At 41.0% G+C, this 26,244-nt stretch overlaps 1 protein-coding gene across 1 annotated transcript; it reads left to right on the top strand.

The window, feature by feature from the left end:
- Nucleotides 1-271: 271 nt before the first annotated feature.
- On the top strand, nt 272-24,031 carry LOC139656098 (dual 3',5'-cyclic-AMP and -GMP phosphodiesterase 11A-like). The gene is made up of 14 exons (XM_071533596.1): nt 272-1,060; nt 1,859-2,017; nt 11,427-11,516; nt 12,159-12,299; nt 12,462-12,526; nt 14,449-14,569; nt 15,006-15,081; nt 17,516-17,583; nt 17,704-17,796; nt 18,923-18,973; nt 20,681-20,827; nt 20,999-21,106; nt 22,259-22,368; nt 23,893-24,031. The coding sequence occupies exons 1-14, from the start codon at nt 272-274 to the stop codon at nt 24,029-24,031; spliced, it is 2,157 nt and encodes a 718-aa protein (XP_071389697.1).
- Nucleotides 24,032-26,244: the final 2,213 nt, after the last annotated feature.

The raw sequence follows: 26,244 nt of genomic DNA, 5'->3' as shown, positions 1-26,244 counted from the left end.
GTGCTTTGATTTGGTTACAGTAAGCCAACAGCGTGGAAATGTTGTGGAGGAATACGCCGGTGCGCAAAGGGAGTCTCCATCCTTCTCCCCACTGAGTGCAAACTGGAGATGTAGCCAGAGCTCCAGGGGAGTTTCGAGCGTAATGCATCTTGGAAGTTGTGGTATTCAAAGGATTCTCTACTTTTTTGACCCTCGGTAAAACATCATAGATGCCATTTCCCCGCGCGACTTCATGGATTTGGTTCACTGAGAACCGCCTGAAGAACAGATAATGGCAGTGTCAAATATGGTCTTCTCTGACGTGGAAAGTTTTCTGGACACGCACCCCGAGTTATTCGAGGACTACCTGAACCGAAAGGGGAAGCATAGCATGGTGGAGAAATGGCTCAAGAACCACCAGGCGGTCAAAAGTCCGGCGGCCGCCGCTGCTCCCGCGGAGCCCGAGAAGAGCGGCGCGTGCAAGGACAGCTGGGCGAGCAAAGGCGACGGGCTGCAGCGGCGAGCCTCGCAGAAGGAGCTGCGCAAAACTTTCGCCAGGTCAAAGGCCATCAACGCCAACAGGACATACGACGAGCACGTCAACTCCAGGGCTCAGGAGCCGCTGACGAGCATGAGGAGGAGAGCGCTGCTGAGGAAAGCCAGCTCTCTGCCCCCGACCACTGCCCACATCCTGAGCGCCCTGCTGGAGTCCAGAGTCAACATCCCCCAGTACCCGTCCACCGCGGTCGACTTCAAATACTACCTGAAGGAGCACAACGAGAGAGAGTTTTTCCTGGAACTGGTAAAAGACATCTCGAACGACTTGGATATAACTAGTCTCAGTTACAAAATCCTGGTGTTTGTTTGTATTATGGTCGACGCGGACCGCTGCTCCCTGTTTTTGGTGGAGGGCACGGCCAACAAGAAGACGCTGGTTTCCAAATTCTTTGACGTGCACGCGGGCATCACGGTGTTGCCCTCGTTGAGTAATTCGGATGAAGTTCAGGTGCCGTGGGGAAAGGGGATCATTGGATATGTGGCTGAACACGGAGAGACAGTAAACATCCCTGACGCCTACCAGGTGCGTGCTCCTCTTGGTGCGCGCGTGCGTGTGTGTGTGTGTGCGTGCGTGCGTGTGTGTGTGTGTGTGAGAGAGAGGGAGAGAGAGAAAGAGAGAGAGAGAGAGAGAGAGGGGGGGATTGTTCAGTCTGTCATTCATTCAATCAGTCAAACAGTTAATTGATCATCAATCAAGCGGTGTACCACAGAGCTGAAGGCATGGAAAAATCGACAGGACCAGTCCAGCAGATGCTGTAGGTCTACTGGTTGTCATGTCATACATATAGAAAAAAAACATTACTGACTGTAGTTACAACAAGCTAATGCATGAGAATTCCCATTCCCTTTTCATAGTTTTTACAATTCCACAGTAGGAAGCCTGATATTAAGCATTGGACACAATATTGTGTTACATTAAACCCTGAAAGCTGTTTCATGATGCTCGCTGTGAATCAAAGTGACACTAAATACCTAAGACAAAGGTAAAGAAAAATGAAGTCTGTTGCCATTGTCTGTTGCTAAGTAGACACCTTCTTGGTTAAAACATACAGTAGAAATCAAGAGTAAACTACAGTGACATCACTCCTCCATGTCAGACATGTGTTGCACTTCTCAGGGTTCAGGACATCATTTTATAAAGCAAACCTGCGATAATGTTGTTGTCTTTCATAGCCTTTGCCTCACACTTCTCCATTTGAACAGCTGTGATTGCGTGACTTGAGGTTGTCAATATTTACTGCATCTGAAAATTAGAGGGGAAAGACTGGGTTCGTTTTCGAAACAACTGCTTACATCATGACATTATGCCCGTGGATTGCAGGATCGACGCTTCAGTGACGAAATTGACAAGCTGACAGGCTACAAGACCAAGTCCCTCCTGTGCATGCCCATTCGCAACAGTGATGGAGAGATCATTGGAGTTGCTCAGGCCATCAACAAAAGTCCAGGTGGAGCTCTCTTCACTGAGGATGATGAAAAGGTAATTTCAATATTACATGTGAATAATGGGGGGAGGATTGCAAGCTGCTGTAATACGTATGCTGCTGCTGGCAACTTGGCATGTGTAGAATAGATCATGGATAATTTTGTCTTTCTTTGTTTCACTTCTATATTACATTGTCTCATCTCACAACTGCTTAGTTATCCTCGTAGTCCTCGCCTCATATGTATTTAAAGGTATGAAGGTGTGCCTCCCTCTTTACTGAAAATCCCCACAGTCCTTTAATACTCCTGAAGCAATCAACTTTATGAAGCACAAAACAGAGAAAAAAACATATTTTTTTAGGCACTCTCACTTCAGACCATTGACTATTCCGCATTTGTGTTTAAAAATGAATAATTGTGTGTTGAATGTATAAAAAAATGTCATTTTTAAGGTAATTTAGCTCATCAATTTCATATCCTCTTAATTAAACTGTCCCCGTTTCTTGCCTTTAATGATTTTAGTGAATGAATGAATGAAAAGATGAATGAATACCTTTATAATGCTTACAAGCTAAAGTGTTAGACAGTGAAGCAAGGTAAGGAGGCAGAGTTTCTCATTTCCCTTTGTGTTAATGTTATCACCACAAAAAAAAAGAATCACCATATTGCCTCACAGTTTGATCAAATTTGAATTACTGTGGCACAGTAAAGTGTAGTGCAAAGGAAAGAACAGGCCTAAAGTCAAGTAAATGCTCATAGACTTCATGATTCATGTGCGGCATTTCAAGGACATTACTCAATTGTTTTGTAGGCAAGCACGTTTTGTGGGGTTAGGATTATACAAGCATTGCAGGGCTGGAGTGATGCCATTTTTCTTTGCTGTCCATGTTGTAATACTCTTGAGTTTGCGATAGCAGTGATAATAAACATAAGATGGATGTCTCTGAACTAAAGTAACTGGTTTTCCTCATAGTTTGCACCCTTAACTTTATATCATAAGATTACTGTTTTGACCTGCAAGCAGCTGTTATAGAAAAACTTTGATTTTCATTGTTGATTTTGGTGTGAGCAAATAAGAGTTTGGAAAATGTATTTACCACAAACCTCAAACTTAAAACAAGGTTTGCTGAGCAGTCCTTCATAAAATCAAATTTCTAATTCTAATTCAGGTTTATTTTTGTCACTGTAATGATTGTCTTCCTTTGAAAATATGCAAGTGGCGTGCCCTCTCAGCAGGGCAAAGACATGACTCAGCTGAACAGTGAACAGGTGCTGCGGGGTTGAATGGTCAAACACACTTTCCTGGGATCATGTACTGTCCTTAGAGGTCAAAACGTGTAAAGAGTAACACCATCTGTAGACACGTCAGAGACAGTCTCCCTTTTTTGTTAAACCACTTCAGATTCTCTGATTGTTTGGCACCCAGTTTAGTGGTGTGCTGACATACATGTTTAGGAAAAGTTCTGCGTCTCAACATTTTCATAGTTTCACCATTTAGATCATCATTTAGATTTCACCATTTCTAGGATTTATTATGGTTGCCAAGGCATTAACACCAGCAATATAGGACTTTTGGTCACAAAAACAGAATGAAGTTCATATCATTGACAGATATTTGTCCTGAGATATTGTGTTTGAGCAGAAATCAATCAAGTGATATTCAAATTCTTTGGAGCACAGAGTCCAGTTATTTGGACGAGTCGGCTTGTTGCATGCTCTTGACCGACACGCCTACCGGTTCAGTATGTTATTGCTTCGTGAATCAGCTCAGCCTGTAAACAGATGAGCACAGTTGACATTTGCAACTAAGACAAAGACACAAATGTCTCTTTGAATGAATATAATGTGTCAAAGCAGTGGGTGGGGGTCTCACATCTAGCATCTGTTTCTGAATGAATGTTTATTTGGCTCCTCGCCATTTTCAGAGCGGCATGAGGAGCGCTGGTGTAGCCCATTGGCGATGCCAGGCTGATATTAAAGTTCATGCTGTCTTGTTCTGTCACTGCAGGTTTGAGCCCTGGTAGGGTAGAAAAGAAATAACATAAAAGCACAAAGCTAGTTGTGCTTTTATGTTAGAGATAGTTTTCACTGTAGCAAAAGACTGTAGTTTTTTATTTATAGTATGTTTTTCTCTGTTGGAACTGTACAAACTTCAGATTAGATCTAGAGTCCTATCCACTGTTTATAATAGATGGAGATTATGAATTCTTTTTTTTCTTTCCCACGTTTTTAGTACGTTTCACATTGCATTACCATCACACTAATGCTTGGGATGGCTACAGCTGAATTAGTAATGAAATGCAATGTTAGCATCAGAGAACACAGTCAGCTCCTTGCACAGAGGCTGCAGCTATGCTTTTATGGGAAGACCTTGTATTAAGAAAATGTATCACACTTTTCAAAGCATTAGATGATACTGCAACAGCGGATGCCATTAGCTGGAGATGCTGCTGATATTAAAACAAATGCTGCTCTCTACATACTGAAACCGTATAGGATAGTTAAACACATTATATGGCTGGTTTTAAATGCCACACTGCCTTAATTGTGTTGTGTTGATACCCTGCAGGATTGGAGTCCTTTGGGGAGCTCAGATAATGGTTCAACCCATGTATAATTGCATTGTCTCATTATCTTCTGTGGAAGAATATGGTGATTGAATTCATTTAAGCTGATAAGCTGATCATGTTGTTATCTCGATCTTGATTTTCTTTCATTTGGCATGGATTTTTATCATTTTGCCTGTTATGTGTTATGTATTTTAATTTACAGTGAATTTTCCCTCAATAAAACACGAGTTCCTCCATGTAGGTTCTCTCTGCCAATACAGTTTAACACCTGTGTGAGTAGATTGACAGACAAATAGCACTCGCACCAATCTCCCATTGCTGTGCTCCCCCTGGCTGCCAAAGTCCCTGTCAAATTGACTTGAAGCAATACTATAATAACCACTTTCACACAATTTCCCAATGTAAATACACAGAGAAAGAAGAGAGAACACAATTTCTGCTTGGTGCCAGGTTTTTAATACATTCCTGCAGGATATCAGATCAAAATCAAATTTACAACCGCTATAACGACTTCCTCACAAAGTGCTTTATATAACAACAAAATGTTACAACAATCCACTTAAACAAGAGAAAAATGAACAATATGAGGCCAAAATGTGCATGCAGGTGTGTCTCCATGTACTGTGACTGTGCATGCGTGTGTCTGTGTGTGTTGGTGTAAGTATGCATGTCCAGTGTGGATATGAGAGAGCTGCGGGGCAACGAGAGAGTGGATGACATAGGACCAAAAAGAATAAAGGCTGACCTAGCTCCAAGGCCTCTCAAACAGAGACGGACGGGAAGGGATGGTGGGATGATGAAGGGGGGAGTTACTCTAGATTGAAGGCTATGCTGGATAAGTGAGGATGTGGATTGAGTGAGGCATAAAAAGACTGTGATTCAGACCTGTGCAGCTGACCACCACAGAGCTAGACTCCGAACATTGATTCTTGATATTTAACGCGTGCAACGCATGTAAATTAACCAAAGTTTAAACACCTACATTTAGCCTGCTGAGATGGATCCTTCCCAACTAGCTGGCTGGATAAGATCCTTGTAACTCTACTGCAAGTCGTTTGTTTAAGTGCCATAGTTTGTGTAACCTGGGTACAAAGCTGAGCCCAACTGTCCAGTGTAACATACCATGTGTTGATTAGAAGCAATTTAACCTCTAAGTTGAAACACTTTCACTTGGCTAACGGAAGAAGATTGGACAAGATTGTTTCTGTTCAAACAACAAGCAAGAATTGTGTGTGTTTGTGGATAAAGGTGAAGGATTGTTATGCAAATTTCAACTGGTTTTCAATGTTTCACAATCATCATTCTATAACAGCTGACACACAATACAGGCCACCGTTGTAGGCTGTAATGTGTTGTAGGAGTTCCTCGTATATTCTATCACCTTCTTGTCACAAACAAGGCTTCGCCGCCGCTGTCTTTGTCTCTGAATGTGAATGAAATCTAAATTAAACCTATTGAAATGATTGAGGCTGTCTTGTCGAGCCATGTCACAAGTCTTTCAAGGATATTGCCGGCATTGGAGCCTGAAAGGTGGCCTAATGAAATGACAGCGAGACACGACAGTTGGATTCACGTGAGCCTCACATAGCCCGGTTTAGGTATCTGGCAGATATCAGAGGGCCCAAAGGTGCCAGTCGCCCTCCTCATCGTACAGCCATCAGTGACAGAGAGTAAGAAATGGTGCTTTGTTCTTTTGATTGGCTGCATTCATGTTGAACTGATTTTGAAATGATGAACTGTGGCTCACTGCCTAGGGAGCAGCACCTTGAAGAAAATCAAGAGTAATTAGTGCCAATTTGGGCTTGAAGTGATGATCATTATGAGCGGTTGGGATTGTAGTGATTCACAGTTTTCTGTGGCCTTCAAGGCTCGCCACTAGTCTGAAGAGTGCTCTGTCCTATTTCAGGAAGACGCATTGACTTTCCAGATGTCTTGACAGTAAGAAGAGTGCAGTGGCAAGGAAATAAATGTGAAAACCCTGCTTGTTTGTAGGGTTTTTTTCCCCACCAAGTTTGAATAAATAGATATTTGATCTTCATGTGTCATTTCAATTCAATGCAGCATTATTTATCCCACATGGGGCAATTTAAAGGATGCAATTAGAAGGTACAAACAAACATTAAAAACAAGACATAGAAAACACATATCACATAACAAAAAGAGACAAGGCAGGACAGATTAGCACAATAACAGTTGTCCATTTGCATATTTGTGCTATTAAAGTGCAGAGTGTAGGCAGAGGTCAGCGGTCACATGCATATAACTGAAATTATAATACTTTACAGTTGAGCAGTATTAGAAACCTCACAATTCTTATTTAAAAATGTTTGGGCACTATCAAACTTTGTTTGTCACAGTGTGTAATTTTCTACAAATGAAGTCTTTATTGTTCTTTAGTGTTCTTTATTGAGCAATATTCAATCAATAAAATTAAGAAACGAAAATGTAACTTTAATTATGAATCTGCTCTTCTTACCTGCAAGTTTTCCAAGCCAAGTAGCTTAACTTTACTTTATTCTCCACAGAAGAGTTTATGGCAGCTCATCAGATAGGGAGCCAGAAAAGTGAGATTACATTCTCACCTCATATATTCAAATAATTTGTTAATTAATTAAATCTATATGCCACAAATGGGCCTTGCACTTTTGTGCTTGTTTCATGATTGACAGGTGCAATCTGTACTTCGACTATAACACTAACTCTGGAAAGATACCCCACTACTGACGTAACCTGTCTTTATTTCAGTGGATTAGAGTCATTATTTCACTCTCAAATTCATCATTTGAGCTCTTGGTGTCAGGAGAGACAGTATATAATAGCCAAACACAAGTTTTAAATGGATTTCGAAACTTTCACATTACTATTGTTTGTAAACACTGGAACTAAATGAACCTATAGTTACTGTGGAATGTGAAAGATCAAGAAACTATGATACAAAATAATCAAAATGACAGTTGATATGTAAGTGATCCCTCATTGGTTAAATCTTACATAGACCACATTTTGCTTCCCAAAACTCAGAGTGGAATACACAGTTGAGTCAGTGATTGACTCAAAGTCCAGATCTTTAACAAGCAGAGAAGCCCATAACTATCACATTAAGCATGGTGACACTGTGCTGTATGTTGATAAAGGGCCATTCATTAATTAGTTAATTCTTAATTATTAATGCTAATTGGGTAGGCTAATTTTCTCAGACAACAAATTAGCATGGATGAACAATCCGTTATCACTGTGAAGCATGGTGGCAGTAAGTTGATGTTAATGGACTGACTTGTACTCAGATTCAGCCATCGAACCAGCAAAGTCTGCTCAAAACATTCTCAAGAGGGGCTCTATTACTTTTTCAGTATGAGTACTACACTATAATGCATTGTAGTCTTGATGAGTTATTTGTCACTTAATAAAATAATAATAATAATAATAATAAAAGATAAACATATTTTTTTTGTTATAGTTTGCTATATTACATACATTTTTTTTTATCTGTATTCTGATTCACTGGATGATCAAATATTTTTCCCACCACTGCATGCTGCTTTGAGTTGCATTGTTACACTGCAGTGTTACATCGGCATCTCAAAAACTGAGGTCGTCACATCTGTACCCATTTAGGTTGTGTTGAATTTGGAGACTTATCTGTTTGCAAGTAATCGTCACATGAAACATAGCATTAATATAAGTGATAGAATTCATAAAGTCTTATTATTATGCCTTTGTCCCCTTATAACCAATTCCAGTTTATCTTTTGCAAGCAAAGACATATTTCTCCTTGGTTTTAGTGTGAACTCTTATCTGCAAAATACAAGAAAACCTCCAAAGAGTCACTACAATTTAACTGTTTTCATTTATCTAGCGGAACTAAGTTCCCACAATTGTTTATTGCCAAAGCACTTCAGGGAGATTCGTCTGAGGAGTAATAAGTGTGTATAAAGACTTGATCTATCTTGACATTACTGCACTGATGCAACAGCCACTGTTCAAAGGTGTTGTGACCTCTCTTTGCTCCTGGCGTTTTTCCATGTACTTGTGAAGCACACAACAATTTAATTATTCATGTATAATCACAATAGCTAGAATGCTGCCCTCTTGCTATGATACTGTGTTTATTAACTCTGGTTTCATAGTACCCATAAATTAGAGCCAGTCAACTGCGTTTTGGATTATAACATAAAACAATTCTGTATCATATTTCAGGGACTACATTTGTATGAATTTTAATTTAGAACCAACTTGTATATCATATGGTGGCATTTGAAAGGTTGTTTTATCCGATGAGCGGCGGCCTGTGTGGAACTGGGTCCATTCAATGCTGTTAAAGTGTTATTGTGGGAAAGTAGGCCACTCAGTGACGCCATGCTTCTGCACCATCACAGTCAATGAGCGGCCATAACAGCAACGGAAGACCCAGACTCAAGGCAGCGAGGAAACAGGATCATTCATTCTCACCTGATCTGTGAAGTGTCTGGAATTATTCATGTCCTAATTGAATAACAGAGTCAGTTGCATTGTAAAATTTGTCGTGGTGTAGATTCCTCTTGTATAAATATTTGATGTCACTTTCAAAAAGAGCAATCATTGGTAAATGTATTTGCAAAAGTGCTATGCACTTTGCTGACGCAAGCGAGGGAGTCCCACATGAGATCAGAGAAACTAGAGAGCTTCATTTTATTGCTCAGAAGAGTGTTGGTGGAACAACAGTGGTTTCACCGTATCATACCTTTATGTAAAGTCACAGTGAACACAACTTGTTAACTCCACTAGTAAGGTAGTTGTTATAGACATGGCTAGTGGAGAAAGAACTGTAATTTCCCTTTGGCTTGCTTCATATGAAATTCCAGCTGTGGACCGGGAAGTCATCGAGGTTAGAGGGACAGACTGCTGTCGAGCCCCCGAGGCCATGGACAGTTAGTTTCGTAATTAAACCACTCTTTACTGGTCAGTCCACAGGTCTCAAGGCAAAAACTTCTTGTTTGTAATGCAGCCTTGTATAATGGCCTGCCTGACAGAATGTAATTAGAGAGAGCAGTGCTTTTCTCAGGTTTGCCTGTTACTTCCACGGGCAGATCCATAGCCAGGTCCCCAAAGTCCTGCTCGCTAATGAATCTGCTCCTGCTGGGGCTATTGATGGCCACAGCCTTTCTGGAAGATCATTATTAGAGAATTCCATAGGACAGCTGAAATGGCGTAATGTACGAGCTTGTTGCTCTGCATCATCTGTTTTTCATGGCTAAAGACAATTGCATAAGGCATTTGATCATGCATAATGACTGAATGAAGTACACAAAGTTGCTTTACTCATTAGTCATGACAGCATAATATTTCATATCACATTATGAGATGTTAGTGATTTAGTAATTTAATTTGTACTTAACTTGAAGCACATGTTAAACAGTGTTATAATATGCACATCATTGCGATATGGAAGAGCAGAAGAATTCGATTTTTGATAGAGAAGCTCCATTCTTTTGCTGCTTATGTCATATTTTAGTCTCTCTTTAGTATTAACAACCAATTCTTTGCTACAGTAGATGTACTATTCAAAATTAGAAAGCCATCACTTCCAGTGAAATATAGTGTGAGAAATGCAAAGTGTGCTAACTGAGGAGACCTTGAAGGTTGCCTTTTTGGATTGTTGAGAGAAATATGAGCGATTAGAGAGAACGTACCAAAGGAAAATGTGTTGAGTAAGTCCCAGCTACAAGCTTCACAGCTATTAAAACAGTGCCGTAGCTTCTCATGGGTTTTGCAGTGCGCATACTTAAAAATTCTCCTATTCTATTCCTCACGTGTTCATTGGTTGTTGATGAGTAACTGATACATTATATTTTCTAAAAGGTAAAGAGATACTCCTGTATCAGGGGCCACAGCTGAGTAACTTCCCATTCATGTATTGTTGTAGTGTCCCTACCCTCAGGTCAGGCCGAGGGCTGGTAAATATTACTGGGTTTGTTGTACTGATTTTATTGTTTACACAGCAGCCAGATGCTAAAGATAGATAACTAAACAAAGAGGCTGAGTGAGGAAGCAAACAGCCTAAATTCTATTGATTCCTTGTTATGGGGCTGAGTGTCTCTCAGATAAGGCTACATGGTCAGGGAGTTGGAATCGTATAGATTTCAGCCTCTTCATCGCAGTTATCTCTATTCACACCACAGCTGTCTTAATAGTACGCAGTTACATCCACCTCTCAATATCTTCTGTAGCGTGAGATTGTATACTTCACAAAATTGCTGCGTGTTATGGATCAACAGTGGTGAGGAAGAAAAGAAATGCGGTTCGATTCCAAACCAGCAAGATGCTGATTGGATTTCAGGATGCACATTAACTATAGCCACCAGGCCATATCAAGTGATTACGTTACATAAAGGAAATATGAATTAAACAGGAAATATAATATAGAATTCATGTTATCAGCCAGAGGCACAGTGGGTCAGACTATTCAGTCAAATGGTAAAATGTCAGCTGAATTGATTTATTTGTCCTAGCAAGTAATGATGCCGATGAAAGGCCATTTCTTATTTGTTCCAATTCAAAAGCTAAGTTTTTCATGGATGGAAACATTACTTCACTCACATTTATTGTTTTTGCTTTCCCAAATAGCTTTAATGTTATAGCCAGTCATAAAATTGACTACAACATTAAAGCTATTTGGAAAGAATAGCTACACATTACACAAATTTCAATGAGAATGACATTGCTACACAGAAAAGAAAGATACCAAATCCTTTTTTTAGTTATAGCTGTTTGGATACCTCAAAAGAAATTTGGCTGTACAATAACAGTTATATTTTGCATCATGGACAGTGTTTGAAAAATAACCCCTGTATTTGTGTATTTAGCTCAGCGATGACAGAGGTGTACAAAGTTGATGAGGGTTCGATGTGTCCACAGGTGCTGCAGATGTACCTGCCCTTCTGTGGTATCGCAATCTCCAACGCTCAGCTCTTCGCGGCTTCCAGGAAGGAATACGACAGGAGCCGGGTAAGAACCACAGGGCCGACCGGGACAAGGTTCCTCCCCCTCCATCCCCAGGATCAGCCCCCCCCGCCTCTCTCTCTGATGCTGACAGTGAGGCTGAGTATTGATCAGCAACAGCCCACTTGCTGCCACTGCAGTAGGGATCAGCGAGCAGCCCTGCCTGGACGTTTCCTCTGGTCCACCAGAGGGGGATGGGCCGGGATCCAGAGGGGGGCCAGGGCCGCGGTCTAAATATCCCAGGGAACGTCTAGAGATGCGCTAATGCATGTCAGACATTGATCCCTGATGGAGGTGAACATAATGAGAACAGAGATCAGTGAAAGGAGGAGAGAAATGAGGAGAGCCCCCTTTACACCATAGGATTTTTATGTGCTTGTGTATTTAATTGGATTGGTATTGCCTTAGATGAAGAGTCTAATTTACTTTTATTGGGGAAAGCTATCATGTTATATTACCCTGTCAGTTTATGCTTTAAGAATAATAATGATTATGCTCTAATAGCTTAGCGAGGCGAAACATCTTTATTTAAAGGGCCTTCAGTAGTACTTGCTGACAGATGGCTTATTCAGTGGGTCTTGCAGAAAGCTTGTGGTTCAGGTAGGCGGGAGTGTTGCCAATGGTTTCTTGTTTGTTGCCGGTGTGCAGGCTCTCCTGGAGGTAGTGAATGATCTGTTTGAGGAGCAAACTGACCTGGAGAAGATTGTCAGGAAGATCATGCACCGAGCGCAGACGCTGCTCAAGTGCGAGCGCTGCTCCGTTCAACTGCTGGAGGACATTGAGTCACCGGTACCTTTCTTTCTCTCTGTGTATTCATCGGTCTACCTGAGTGTGTGTGTGTGTGTGTGTGTGTGTGTCTATCTTTATATCCGCCGGTGTGTCTGTCTGTACATTATGTACCATGTAAATTTTAGGGAATTTTAGTGATTTTTCCCCTTTCGAACCTCACAGGTGGTGAAGTTCACCAAGTCATTTGAGCTACTGTCCCCTAAATGCAGTGCAGACACTGAAAACAGGTATGTATTGTGTTCAGGTGTTCAAATCTACCCTACTTTAAAATGCTATAAGTAGGATTATCACACTAATATGTCACTTTAATAATTAGACACAATTCTAAATGGGCTACCTTTAATACCCATTTGATTTGGCTATGAGGAGTCGTCTTTCCTTGTATACATATGCACATACCTATGTATGGGTAATGTGCAATGTATATATTTTATATTGGCTATGCACGTGCACACACACACACACACACACACACACGCTCAGCTCTTAGAGAACTTCTGCCCTCGTTCCATTTTCCCTCTGCTGACGTTAACCCATTCACTAAATAGTCATATCTCCACTGTTGTTCGCCTTCACCACCACTGCACCTGTAAATTTCGCATAGAGCCTTGGTTGAATCATTAGAGCCTCCATCAAGGACGAATTCTCTGAAGGTTTTTGTCTGTGAAACTTTGTCGGAAAAAAAAAAGGAAGTATGAAAATTGAATATTCCGGAGCGCTGTGGAAGTAATATGCTGATTCTGAATGGAAGGCATACTGTAGCAGCCCTCCTTAATTGGGTTTTGGTGCTTCCCTCTACTGCTAGGCATGGTTGAGTGGAGAAAGAGAAGCTTAATATTGTGTGGGTTGTTTATGGATGAAAAACAGCACCAAAAGGAAGACAAATTATAGTCCTGTGCTTGCCATAACTGACGTGGACACTTCAAGGCAGCAGTGATAACCGCAACAGTAATTAAAAAAAGTATCATAACAGAAGAAATACCAGTAGTAAGAAATAAGTAGCAATCAAGGAAATGTCAGGCGGCACGGCTGGCCAGTTTAGTCTTTCTGACTGGACACACTCAACGCTGATTTGTGTTGCTGCTGTCAGATGAAATCCACACTGTTTTATAATGACAAATAAATAGCCACATTGTGATTCCACGTTATAAAGTACACAGCATTTAAATCCAAGCTGAAAGGAAACAAAAAGTGTTCGTGTGATGACACTAGTCTTCCTGAAGGTTCACATCTGAATAGCAGGGACCGCTGTGCAAGATTTATGTGTGTAATTAAGTGAATAAATTTGACGTCAAAAGCTGAGCGTACTGTAGGATTTCTAATGCACCTCAGAATCCCCAGCCGCCCCCATGGGGAGAATAATGTTGAGCTGGTGCATGGTGCTGCTAGTGTGTCTGTGGCAGCTAAATGACAGACGAGAGAGAGAGAGGGAAGAGACAGAGAGGGAGAAGAGAGACAGAGAGTGGGGAAGAAAAAGGAGGGGAAGAATCTAGCCATCACACCTATGAGGCTTATTCCCCCCTGCACTATATGAGTTTCACATCCACACAGAGCCATATCACTAGATCAAAGAGATTCAAAAGATCTGACATCAGTGTCTCTCCACCTTTATTCTAAACTTGAAAGATGAAATAAACCACATTGAACATTTACCTTGTTGCGTTTGAAGGTAAAAAAAGAAAAAAGTCAATGACAGCCTACTGCAATGAATGTGAATGGGAAAGTCTGAGCAGGGATGCAGGTGTTTCTGTGGCAGAGTGTGGGGGCGTTTGGCGAGGAGGAAGACAATCAGACAATTAACTTTTCATTACTTCATAAGCTGCAGGAGAAGCTCACTGATATCTACTGTATGAGAAGTTCATTAAATGCACATCAAGGTAAAAGAGGGTCCACAAGGAGAAATAACAATGGCCTTTTGCAAGCTTGCATTTAAGGTATGAAAGGGAATGAAACCTCTTATTTATTTAATTATGACAAAAAATATTTGTTTTATATTTACATAAAGTTATCGTTTGAGAGTGATTTTGCAGAATCGAACGTCTCCCGAGAAAAGGCAAGTGGAGAAATTAGGTTGAGTGCTATCGCTTCCTTTCTGTTCCTTCTGTCATCCTTTCCTCCTCTTCCTCTGTATCCCCAGTTTCAAAGACAGCATGGAGAAATCTTCGTACTCGGACTGGCTCATCAACAACAGTATTGCAGAGCTGGTAGCATCCACAGGTCTGCCTGTGAACATTAGTGATGCCTATCAGGATCCTCGCTTTGATGCTGAGGTAACCACTGATACAATCTCACTGAAACAATAGATACCTTTTAAAACTGACATAACTGGGATTTTTTTCCTGGTTGAATTATCCCAATAAGCCTTATAAAATACCCAACATGAACCCTGTTTTCATTGGTGCCACTTTCCCATGTTATCAACTGCTGATTGGTCTCTGTAGCATAATGTTTCTTAAACTGAATCCAGCAATAGATTCTCACACTGCTATTGCTATTCCACCACAGGTGAGGCACATATGCATAGTTAATACTCCGGTAGCGAAAATAGAATGTACAGTATGCATAGTTTAATACTTAAAGCTAAAATCTGGCTATAGTGCTGAGTATAGTGCTTACCATTTCCATGCAGATGGAGAGTATGTACTGTACCTGTGTGCATGAATCACAGTAACCTTTCTCTTATATTTACGCTCCCCTGGTTTTTAGGCAGACCAGTTCTCAGGCTTCCACATCCGCTCTGTGCTTTGTGTTCCTATATGGAACAGCAACCACCAAATCATTGGTAAGTCAACATATAGGACTTCCTCTTCTCCTGAACTTACTTCGTGATGAACGTTTTTGATATATATCAAAAGAAAACATGAAGTTTGCATGTGTTGATAATGAGATTTAAACAAGAGTAGTGTAATATCTGTGATGCATTTATTTGATTTGATTTATTAGACAAAAGAAACAGAGCATGGGAAAATGTGCAGTTTTCAGAAATTGTCAAGGATAACACAAGAAAGCCGATAAGCTTATTTCCATTGTAGTACTTCATGGAAATGGAATTATAGGAAGCAATCATACAATAACAGGCAAAAAGACAAAATTGGCAGCCCAATACATTCAAGAAACCATACAATACATACAGCCCAACACATTCTAGTTCATAATACAACATAATACTTTTACCGCTGACATCATGTAGCACTTGGTTCTTTCAAATTGCTTTTTTTTTTTTTACATTTCCACTGCATTGTAGAGATTCAGCATGTTGAGCTGAGTGTGAGGTTGCATGTGTCTGATTAGAGCCATGCTGCGCCATCACTCCACACTCAGAGGAGGAGTTCCCTTCTCCTGGCTGTGTGCTTTGTGTTCCTGAATCAGCCCCAGGCCAACACCACTCTGACACTCTGATAAATCATTGATCTCTAGCCTGGTGTTGGTGCTGGATATTGCAGGGAGAGGCAACGCTAGCAGCTCCACTCGGCCCACTGAGATCTGACGCGGGAAGTCATTAGTTTTGTTTGAGTGCAAAATGATCAGCATAGCTGCCGCAGATGGTCAGTTAAAACCTGTATGTGTGTGTGTGGGTATGTGTGTGTGTGTGTATGTGTGTATGTGTGTGTGTGTGTGTGTGTGTCTGTGTGTGCACGCGGCTGTGTGCATGTGTACGTACATATTTTTTTGTGTAGGTGTGAGTGCATTTGTCGGGGAAGGGAGAGAGAAAAGAGAACAGAAAGAGTGAGGGGAGAAAAAAATGTTCTGTGTGTGGGTGGCACCTGAGGACCTGGAGTGAAAACCATTATACACACAAAGCAGCAGCAGAAAAAAATCTCCAGTCAAGGATACATTCAATCAGAAAACTGATATCCTTGTGTCATGCACCAAGGTTAAATCCAGCTCATGCAAAGTCTTTTCTCCTGCTATCACAAGAAATCCTGTTGTGTCGACAACAATAACAATTCAACAGATTTGAAGTTAATTAGCAAATGTCAGTGAAATTCACATCAGCATTTCTTGACTTAACATGATTTAACCAAAAAAGAATGTTCCTGTTGCCTCTTTAAGTCCTATTCATTTAACCATAGTGATGGTTACATTTTAATGATGTTTGTGTGGCAATTACCAGCCAAACTCTGAATGTGTTTGGCCTGGTGATTTGACTACTCCCAGGTCAAAAGAACCATCTGAATTTCACATGAAAAACAGAAATGATCCCTTCTTCGCTATTGGAGGTTGTTGTAAAAGTATGTTGTGTAGTTCACTGAATGCTTTTTGGCCTGTTTTACAACAAATAAATCCATTCTGTCAAAACTAGGTAACTTTTAAGTTCCAACTAACTAAATGAGTTGACTGAGCTGCCTTAGACACAGTGTACTGACAAACATTTGTACAGTATTGAACTGTATTTTAAAAACTGTGTCTCATGTTGGAACAATAGGCAGACTGCATCCAAGCCTATATTGTATTTTAAACCAATGAAATCAGACTGAATAATGGTTTTAGGTACATGATTAATCCTGTTTTAGCACTATGGATTTCTAGATATATATGTTGAAATTAAAAAGTGTCTTAGGCAGGTTTGATTGACCTCCTAGAGAGGCATAAAAATGGTAATGTACTCTCTGGGGAAATTTCTTGTTAGCATAATTTCTCTGTGACGATAAACGTCAGCTCTCTATCAGTTAACAGTTAGCTTTATCGACAAAGTCCTCTTTTTTTTTCTTTTTTTTTTAAATTAGGAGATAAGCTAAGATGAGAGAAGCCTGTGGTTGTATATCCAAACCAGGGAAGATAAATGAAAGGCTTCACTCCCACAGCAGTGTTGTGGACAATAACTGGACCTCCTGTCACAGATAACAACATTAACCGGATAGTTTGGATTTCACCAGTGCTACATTTCCCTCATTTTCATGCAATCTTGTGTCATTATAATGAATGTAAAATATCACTCTATATAGCCCTTTTCATCAAGTCCATAGAGATAGAAAAAATTGATTGAAAGATCATCACTGTTGTGGAATTTACTATCTATGTAAAAGGGAGGCGTGTCTCTCCTTTATTGACATTAATAATGCATTTGATCAATGACTTGGAGTGTGTGGGTTTGATCCTCTGTTAATTAGGGGTAGGTTTGGTACACCAGAGCCCAGCCAATATCAAGCCTGACAACCCCCATCAGCATTACTGCTAAGTCCTCATTGTCTGGATAAACTCACTTTGTGTAACAGGCGTCGCTCAAGTGCTGAACAGGCTGGATGGGAAACCATTTGATGACGCAGACCAGCGTCTTTTTGAGGTATCACACTTTTTATTTTGTAGGTTTCTTCTTTCTTCTTTGGGTATAGTGGAAATCACTGGGGCTGAGCTTTGCTTTGTTTGTGCGCTGCTTGATCGGTGTGTTTCATTCCCCCCTCAGGCGTTTGTGATCTTCTGCGGCTTGGGCATCAACAACACCATCATGTACGACCAGGTGAAGAAGTCGTGGGCCAAACAGTCGGTGGCTCTGGATGTAAGAAACAAAACATCCCATTCAATTTCCTGCCTCTTATCAGATGTTGAAAGAATACGTGACTTTTTCCAATGTTTTCAACTGTAAATCAGCTCTTATTAGATCTATGCACAGAGATGCAAATGCAAAACTTTTTTTTATATACACAATTTAATACTTGGTGTTTTGGTGGACTGACGTCAGGTGACTCTACCTTTCTCTTTCCTTTCTTTGTGCCTGCGTCTTCTTTGCCATCCATGTCTCATTGTGTGATTGTGTGTAAATCTTCTGTTAGCTTCATCCCTTCAGTCCTCTCCACCTATCCTCCTATCCCATTAGTTATAATAGCATTTTAGTTTCTTCTTCTACTACCCTTGTATGCTGTGTTGAAACATTTACCCAGAAGTCACAAAAAGCAACGACTGCTGCATGGCTAATATAAAACCTCCTTTTACTTATTCCCTCTCAGGGGTCTGTGTGTTTTTTTTGCTCCCTTTTTTTAGTATCATATTTCTACAAGAGTGTACGTATTAAAAAAGTGCTGATCTCTCTTTGTAGATAACCTTCTCACAAAGGTTTTATTGATAATTAATGAGAGGCAGTGAAAAGCAATCCCTCATCTTCCCTGCAGTATGTAGCCATTCAGCACTGTGCAGCCTTTACAGTGTGTACTTAGATTACTGTAGGGAGCTTTCAGGTGCATTATAGTAGTTAGTGCCACTCAGTTTCAGGGTAGGAGAAGTAAAGAAATGGAGAGATAGAGCCGTTTAAGGGAGAAGTATAGAATGAACTAGTATGTAGATGCATTGCTCCTGGAAGCGCTGAATAAACATGAGTGTTTCTGATCAAATAAGCGACTGCAGGTCTGTGCAAGGTATTTCTCCCAGGAAATGAGGGAAACACGAGGATGGAATCAGGGCTGACATCTCTGTTCTGTCGAGTGTTATAGAGCCGTGTGTGTGTGTGTGAACCCCTGCTTCCTCATCTGGTGGATACACTCCATTGAAATGCAGTGGTAGTGATGTGCTGCATTTTCAACTGTAGTCTGCAGTTGTGCTTCTGTTGGAGCCCCACTGATTGTTTCTCTAAGTCTTAATGATTTGAAAAAATACCTTGAGCAAAAACTCTGTCATTATTTTTTTTGCAGGTTCTGTCTTACCATGCCACTTGCTCCAAGACTGAAGTCGACAAATTCAAGGTAACAGATAATTACCGCTCAGATCATTACATTTATCTCAAATCCGTTCGTTTCACTCCACAGACACAGTAGACAGACACAGACATTAAAGTGACAATTCATTGTAAAAAATCGCTTGTTATTCCAGTGATCTTGTATGGTTTAATTTATATTTGTGAATACTGTTCCATGAATAATGAAGGAAGACTGAGTTTGTTGACTCACATAATGTTTGTTTGAGCTTTTTCATGTAAATGAGCTTCAGTTCACTGTAGAGTTAACAGCTCTTCACCAGAAAATATACCCATGACTCCCCCAAAACCCCCCTGTGTAATGCCACAGTGTCCACAAAGACAGTGTTCATTGTTGTTAATATAAACCTGTAAACCTAGACCAGGAATAACATGTCGATTCTGTTATAGTGTTAAGGCAACAATTACAGCCTGATATACCAAAGTAGAGTAAGATGTGTATGCTTCTGATACAGAAAGTGTAACTATGGTTCACAAGATAAAAATCTTGGATATTTAGTTCAGAATGCAGCTGGTTTGCTGATAGGCCCTTTAATTAAGAGATCTATTTCTAATTAAAACACTGGCACTCATTAACTTAAAATGGGAAAGAAAAAATCTATGGTAACAGAGAATTGACAGCCTGTCTCTCAGACTTCATTTTCCAATTTCTCCCAAGAACTGCAGTAGCGTGTGAGGTATAGATATGGGTCGAAAATTCCCAGGTGAAAATAAACTAATTGCGGTATTTGAAATGGATTACTCCAATCAATAGGCAATCATTTTCATTGCATTATTTATAAAGTTGAGGAAATGAAAATATCTACATTCCTAATTGACGTGACATTTCTGAAATGTAGATATGACCTATTTTCCTGCACTTTCATGTGTGGGATTTTCCCCTGTGGCCATTAGCACAAAGCAGGAACCCCGCTTTCCAGTGTGCTGGTGTGATCTCTCAGCCCCCTCATCCAGCGCTGTGTGCTCCGCTCCCTGCCTTTCCCCCCTTCTTTCATAACTGCTCTACATATGGAGCCTTATGGAATACACTTGACTGGAATCCCACCGAATTGTAAATGTCAGCAGCAAACAAACCCGGCTGCCGTTCGCAACCCAAGGCAGTGAATTAAGAGAGAATACCTGCTGACCTGACAGGCAAACATTTGTGAGGGCAAGGTTGGGCTCTGGTGGCTTTTATGAGGAGAGGAAGGGGAGAAACACTCGTTTGGCTGCACTGAGACTGTAACACCAACTTGTGGAGCGCTTTGAGATGTGAGTTAAGACTGCATGAAACGGCCATACTATACATGCTGACTAGAGGCAGAAACGACATGCTATAAATCCCCTGTGTGTCCGCTCAGATAGGCCTTGTGCTCATTAGACCACATCAAACGTGGAAGACGTGGTCGGTTCGGTGTAAATATGTTTCATTGTCTGTGTTATGTGTTTCTGTGTTTGAGTAATGGTTAAGAAAAGCCGCTGATGACTACAACTAAGTTTGTCAATGAGCACAGAGAGTAAACAACAGTCAGTTCCTTTGGTAAAGCTCCCTCATTAATCTTAACCCTCTCTGGATGAGTCCTCAGAGACTTAATTAGCATGTTTCCATATTTCTATCATCTCAAAATGGCACAGCATCTTCTGACCTCTCTCTCCTCTTTTGCTCTCTGAACTCACATCCCCCCCCCCCAATGTTTCTCCTGTCTCTCTGTAACAGGCAGCTAACATCCCCCTTGTTTGCGAGCTGGGCATCGATAAGCTCTCCTTTGATGATTTCTCTCTGGACGTGGACGCCATGATAACGGCAGCTCTGAGGATGTTTATGGAGCTGGGGATGGTGCAGAAATTCAAGATCGACTATGAGGTGAGACGAATGCCTGTCTGACCGACTGTCCGGTAACTCCACTCCTGAGTTTTGAAGTCTGTTCCTTATCCTCTTTCAGGTCCTTGGAACATGTTTGGTTGTTCCTTTAGTAGCCACTTCCCACAGTATCCCGATGACGACCTCTGACCCTGACCCATGCTCTCATTTCAGACACTGTGCAGATGGCTGCTGACTGTCAGAAAAAACTACCGGATGGTCCTCTACCACAACTGGAGACACGCCTTCAACGTCTGCCAGTGCATGTTTGCCATACTGACGGTGAATACAGATCACTATATACACTGTTATTAAACGTGAATACTACATCAGTGGTTCTCAACGTGGGGTCTGGGGACCACCAGGGGTCCTTGAGGGGGTTCCAGGGGGTCCCCCAGCAAATTGATGACTTGCAAACTTAACCATTAAACACAATTAGAGAATGTAGAAGAATGACTATTTTGATCATAGTTTCACTGTTATCTTTCTACCTACAATACAGATAGTAATGGAATTCTGGACAAAATCATATCTAACAATAATAATATTCTCATATTTGGGTCTGAGAGGCACAATCTCATCAGATGGGGGTCCGTGGCCCTAATGTGCACTAAATTAGGGGTCTTTGATATGAAAAAGCTTGAGAATCACTGTACTAAATTGTGCATGTATATGGCTTGCCCTTGCCTCCATTGCCTATTTGTCCTAATGTATTCCTCTTTGAACTATGTTCATATCACTGAGGTTCAAGTTAGAACTCTGTGTCTTACTAACTATACCAACAGCAGATTCTGTGCAGAGCCAAACCAGTGATGTTTGTTTGAATAGAGACCCCAGAGAATTACCTCACACGGTACCCAGCAGCCTTTTACTTTATCAGGTCCTCAGGGCAACACACACACACACACACACACATACATGCACAGACACAGATGCGCACGCACACAGACACACACACACCCTTATACAAACACCACTGCGTAGTTCATTTAATCAAGCACAGCATTAATGCATGGTGTCCCATCTGAATTGATTATTGGCAGAGGGAAATGAAATAGTAGTGTGTAAGCTGTTTTGGGCCCATCCACTCTCCTGCCATGTGTTTAATGAGTGGGCTGAGGGCCGTGCTATCTTTGCTGCTATCCCCACAGTGACCTATAGTGACTCACTCAGCACATGGCCTCTAGAACCCATTCATCCAAGCCATAAATCTCCCCGATGTGACTGCGTTACTGCGGTCCCAATGGCCTTTCAGGGAGATACAATGATACTGTGGTTTTTAGGATGATACTATTGTTGCTGCAGGAATGTTTTCCAATTTATTTGAATGTGGTCCTCATTGCATCATAGAATAAGGATGCTGTTACGGCCCTCATAGTGTGTGTGCGTGCCTGTTTTTTTATCGTTGGCATTGCTATCCTTGGTGCCAATCAGACGGCGGGCTTCCAGGAGACGCTGACGGAGGTGGAGATCCTGGCGCTCATTGTCGGCTGCGTGTGTCATGACCTGGACCACCGAGGCACCAACAACGCTTTTCAGGCCAAGTAGGCGCTCCTGTTTTCTCTCTCTCTCTCTCTCTCTCTCTCTCTCTCTCTCTCTCTAACGCTATCTCCCACACACGCACACATAAACACACTAATTCCCTCCTACACATCCTTTATAGTATGTTTTCCCACCTGCAGCAGTCTGCAGTAGTCCAGCCCAGATCAGCAAGAGTCAAGCAGCAAGTTGCATAAGCCTTATATAAGAGTCTGTTTAACGAAGAGACTGTAAACACTGCTGACTCTGAGCACAATTAGAGCAGCAGGTAAAATTGCTGTTGAATTTCTTGAGGTTAGTGTTCTCTGTCCACACCAAGGTTATTATAGTAAACTAAAACTGAGACAAAACCTAGGTGTTAAGGAACATTGTCATGACTGAAATAAAAATAAAAACTAGTCTACTTGTAAACGGTAAAGAGAATTCATTTTTGGTGAAGGATTTTGGCTATATTTGCTGAATGCTGACTGCACCACAAGGTGGTACTCTCTGTAGACCGCCTTGTTCGACCCCTTGAGCACCTCTTGCTCTCAGAGGAAGTGCCAGTGTTGCCAACGCCATCACTACTCATGTCGAAATCTCTTGGGAGAAAATGCCCCGTTTGGGATTATTTTGAGCTAAATGGTCTGAATTCAGATTGCTATTGAATCTGCTAATGCATTTCACTTGTGTAGCATGAAAGCAATGGCTCCCAACTTTAAGGTAGTTGAGGATGTGTTGAAAAAATAATGTAAATACATTTTTAAAAGAATATATTGTTTGTATTACACAATAACTGTTGCAAACATATACAAAATACCTGTTCTGAACTTCTCTCATTATACCTTTAACAAGTACACAGTGTAATAGATGCAAAGAAAAGCCTACACAATTTTGGAGAGCAAACAGTGATTCTCTGTATCCTGTGTGCCTCTTACCAGCCACTAGGGGCAGATAGATTAACCGCGAGTGAGTGAGTGAATTAATGAATGAATAAATGAGTGAATGAATGAATGAATGAATGAATAAATAAATTAATATGTGAGCAAGTTACTTTATGCATCCATGACGTACTTTGCATCCAAAAAAAACCCACCCCTATCAAAACTGGAATTGAAACTAAGAACTAAACTAAGCTTCACTGAAAAGTGACTAAAACTAAACTGAAATTTAAATAAAAATCAAAAACTAGATATAAAAATAAAAACTAATGAAAAATTCAAAACTATAATAACCCTGGCCCTCGCAACCCAGTTACAATACACTGAGCTTAGTTCTCATGTGTGTTTTTCCCCAACGTTGAATGATGAGGATATTCAGTGTTGAACACTTACATTTTAGCTGCAGTTTAGATTATGGCTCTCTAGCTTCTTTATTATTGAGCCATAAGTCGGCGACAGAGTGCAGAGTGATTTGGTGAGGGAATTATAAAAGGGCTCAATGGCAGACTTTCTTTTTCAGATTGTGTTGAATGCTGATTATGTTATCCCTCTTCTTGATCCCTGTGTGCTGTGTGTGTGTGTGTGTGTGTGTGTGTGTGTGTGTGTCAGGACGGGCTCAGCCCTTTCTCTGCTTTATGGGACCTCTGCTACGCTGGAGCACCACCACTTCAACCACGCCGTTATGATCCTGCAGAGCGAGGTGCACTGTTCCACTATCTGCTGCAATGCAGTTGCCATGAAGGCATAATGGCTTCATTAATGTGTATATGGCTGCATGTTATATTTGTGTAAAACATCTAATTACACATTGGGCACTTTCAAAACCAATTATACTTACGGAGATTGTCGAGAGGTAAAGTGTCCCGCCTCTGGAGCCATGCGTGCTCCCGTTGGCCCGAAAGCAAACTTTTCCTTTACTCCCTCTCCCTCTCTACTTTCCAGTTGTCTAAATAAATAAAAAATGCTAAAAGCAAGTGGACTGCCCACTTAAAAAACAGCACTTATGGAGGTTGGTGAAACCCAAACCTATGCTGATGAAATCGCCCATATATTATGCTAAGATCAGAAGGCAGCTACTTGGACAGCTTACCTTGTGCCCACTGTGCCTAACTGCAACCATCTGGTGACTTCACATCTACTATAGGTGAACGAGTATAAACAAATAGCTCATGCTGCCCTCAAATCAATGTAATTATAGAGCCGATAGATTTGGCGGTAATTGGTTGAGAGAGACATTTTACCAGGCGACTGGGTTTGCATAAGGTTGTAATTAAAGACGTTTGAGGGAGCAGCTGAGACAAGGCTTAGTAGGGTAGGTTCCATTAGCTTCATTATCATGGTGCTGACAACACAGTAAGCAGACAAATGTTTGCTTGGAATATCATAATGGTTTCTGTTGATACTGGGGTTGAACTACCGCTGTCCCATTAGCATATAAATGAATTGTGTGGCTAATTCAAGGAGAAAAGAAAGCTCACGATTCAGTCCACCAACCTGCAGGAACCATTAATTAAAACTTAAACTTCTCAACATCACTCCCTCCCTCTATCTCCTTTCCACTTCCCCTCGTCGTCCTCGCTTCCTATTTCGCTCGCTCTCTTTCTTCATCTGCTCCAATTAAGACCGAATGAGAGAAAGTCCTTTATGTCTCCGCCATTACGTGGTTCAATATTTCATGGGAACACATGAGCCGATGGCTGGTCTCTCACAAGGCGCGCTGAGAAAACCCGCAGACGTGGATTCTCAGCGTTTGAAAGGAAGGGAAAACCGGAGGTCATTCTGTCCCGAAGATCTGGCCTCATCCCCGCAGCTCTGTATTATCCCCTCAGTCTCATCCCTTTTCTCTCCTATTTCCTCTACATCTTCCATTTCTCCTCTAGCCTCCATAGACATCCAAACCCCCCCATCCCTTCCCACCATCCTCTAGAGGAGGGTGGCTAAGTGGTGAATGAATGTATAATATATGATGGAGAGAGGCCTGTTTTAATGATAGGAGAGCTTCAAGTGAGAGATGGTGCTTACTTATTAAGAGCTGCTCCTCTGATCTCTTGATGGTTCATCTTATTGAGCCAACGGCAGTGTTGCCTTTGACTGTAGCGCACACTCTGCAGAGTGGCACGTTGGCCTCCTCCACAGCTCAATCTGATGTGACATCCAAGGAATCCCTCCACCCAGAGACTGAATGTGCTGACATCTCGCAAGTAATGGCGGTGGAGCTCAGCTGATAGACTGGCTGTTAAGCAGTCCTGTGTGGATCTATCTGGCCAGAGAACTGCTTAATCGTAACATAAAGGTCAAAGGGAAACAGAATTTATAACTCATTATCCTTATTGTACTTTTAACTGATCCCTAATTTACATCCAATATATATCCAATATGTATCCAAAACCCTTAAACAAAGCTGCACAAGGTAAATTCATTGTTTTCTTTATTCGAAATTGAGTTGGAGGTACATTTGTTGTTGATACAGCAAATAGTTCATTTGATTTACAGAGACCAGAGTCCACCATAACTATAGTTGGCTGAGTTACAGTATACAATACCAGTCAAGTTTGGGCACATGCATTTTTCTTTATTTTTACTATTTTTCACATTTTAAAATAATAGTAAAGACATCAAAACTGTGAAATAACTCAAATTGAATTATGCAGTGACCAAAAAAGTGTTAAACAAATCAAAACTATCTTATATTTTAGATTCTTTAAAGTAGCCTCCCTTTGCCTTGATGGAAAGGCAAAGGCGTTGGAAAGAAATCCATACACAGGCATCAACTTCACTATTTATATTTGTCTAAGAAACAAATTTCAATCATTTAAGCAGAAGCCTTTAGATCAAAATGGCTTTAAGATAATGAAAAACATAGTAGCTACATTCAATCAAGTGTGTCCAAACTAGTGTGTGTTAAAGGCACTGCCCAAGCCATTTACCTATTATTCAAAACCTATTATGGATAATAGTGAG

The sequence above is a fragment of the Centroberyx affinis genome, unplaced genomic scaffold, assembly GCF_046629955.1.
Source record: "Centroberyx affinis isolate AG114_WGS23_722 - 3 ecotype Tasmania unplaced genomic scaffold, CSIRO-AGI_Caff_v1 ptg000166l_1, whole genome shotgun sequence".
In the NCBI taxonomy this organism is placed as follows: Eukaryota; Metazoa; Chordata; class Actinopteri; order Beryciformes; family Berycidae; genus Centroberyx; species Centroberyx affinis.
Note: the sequence above shows the minus strand (reverse complement) of the source record. Positions and strands in the feature narration are given on the sequence as shown.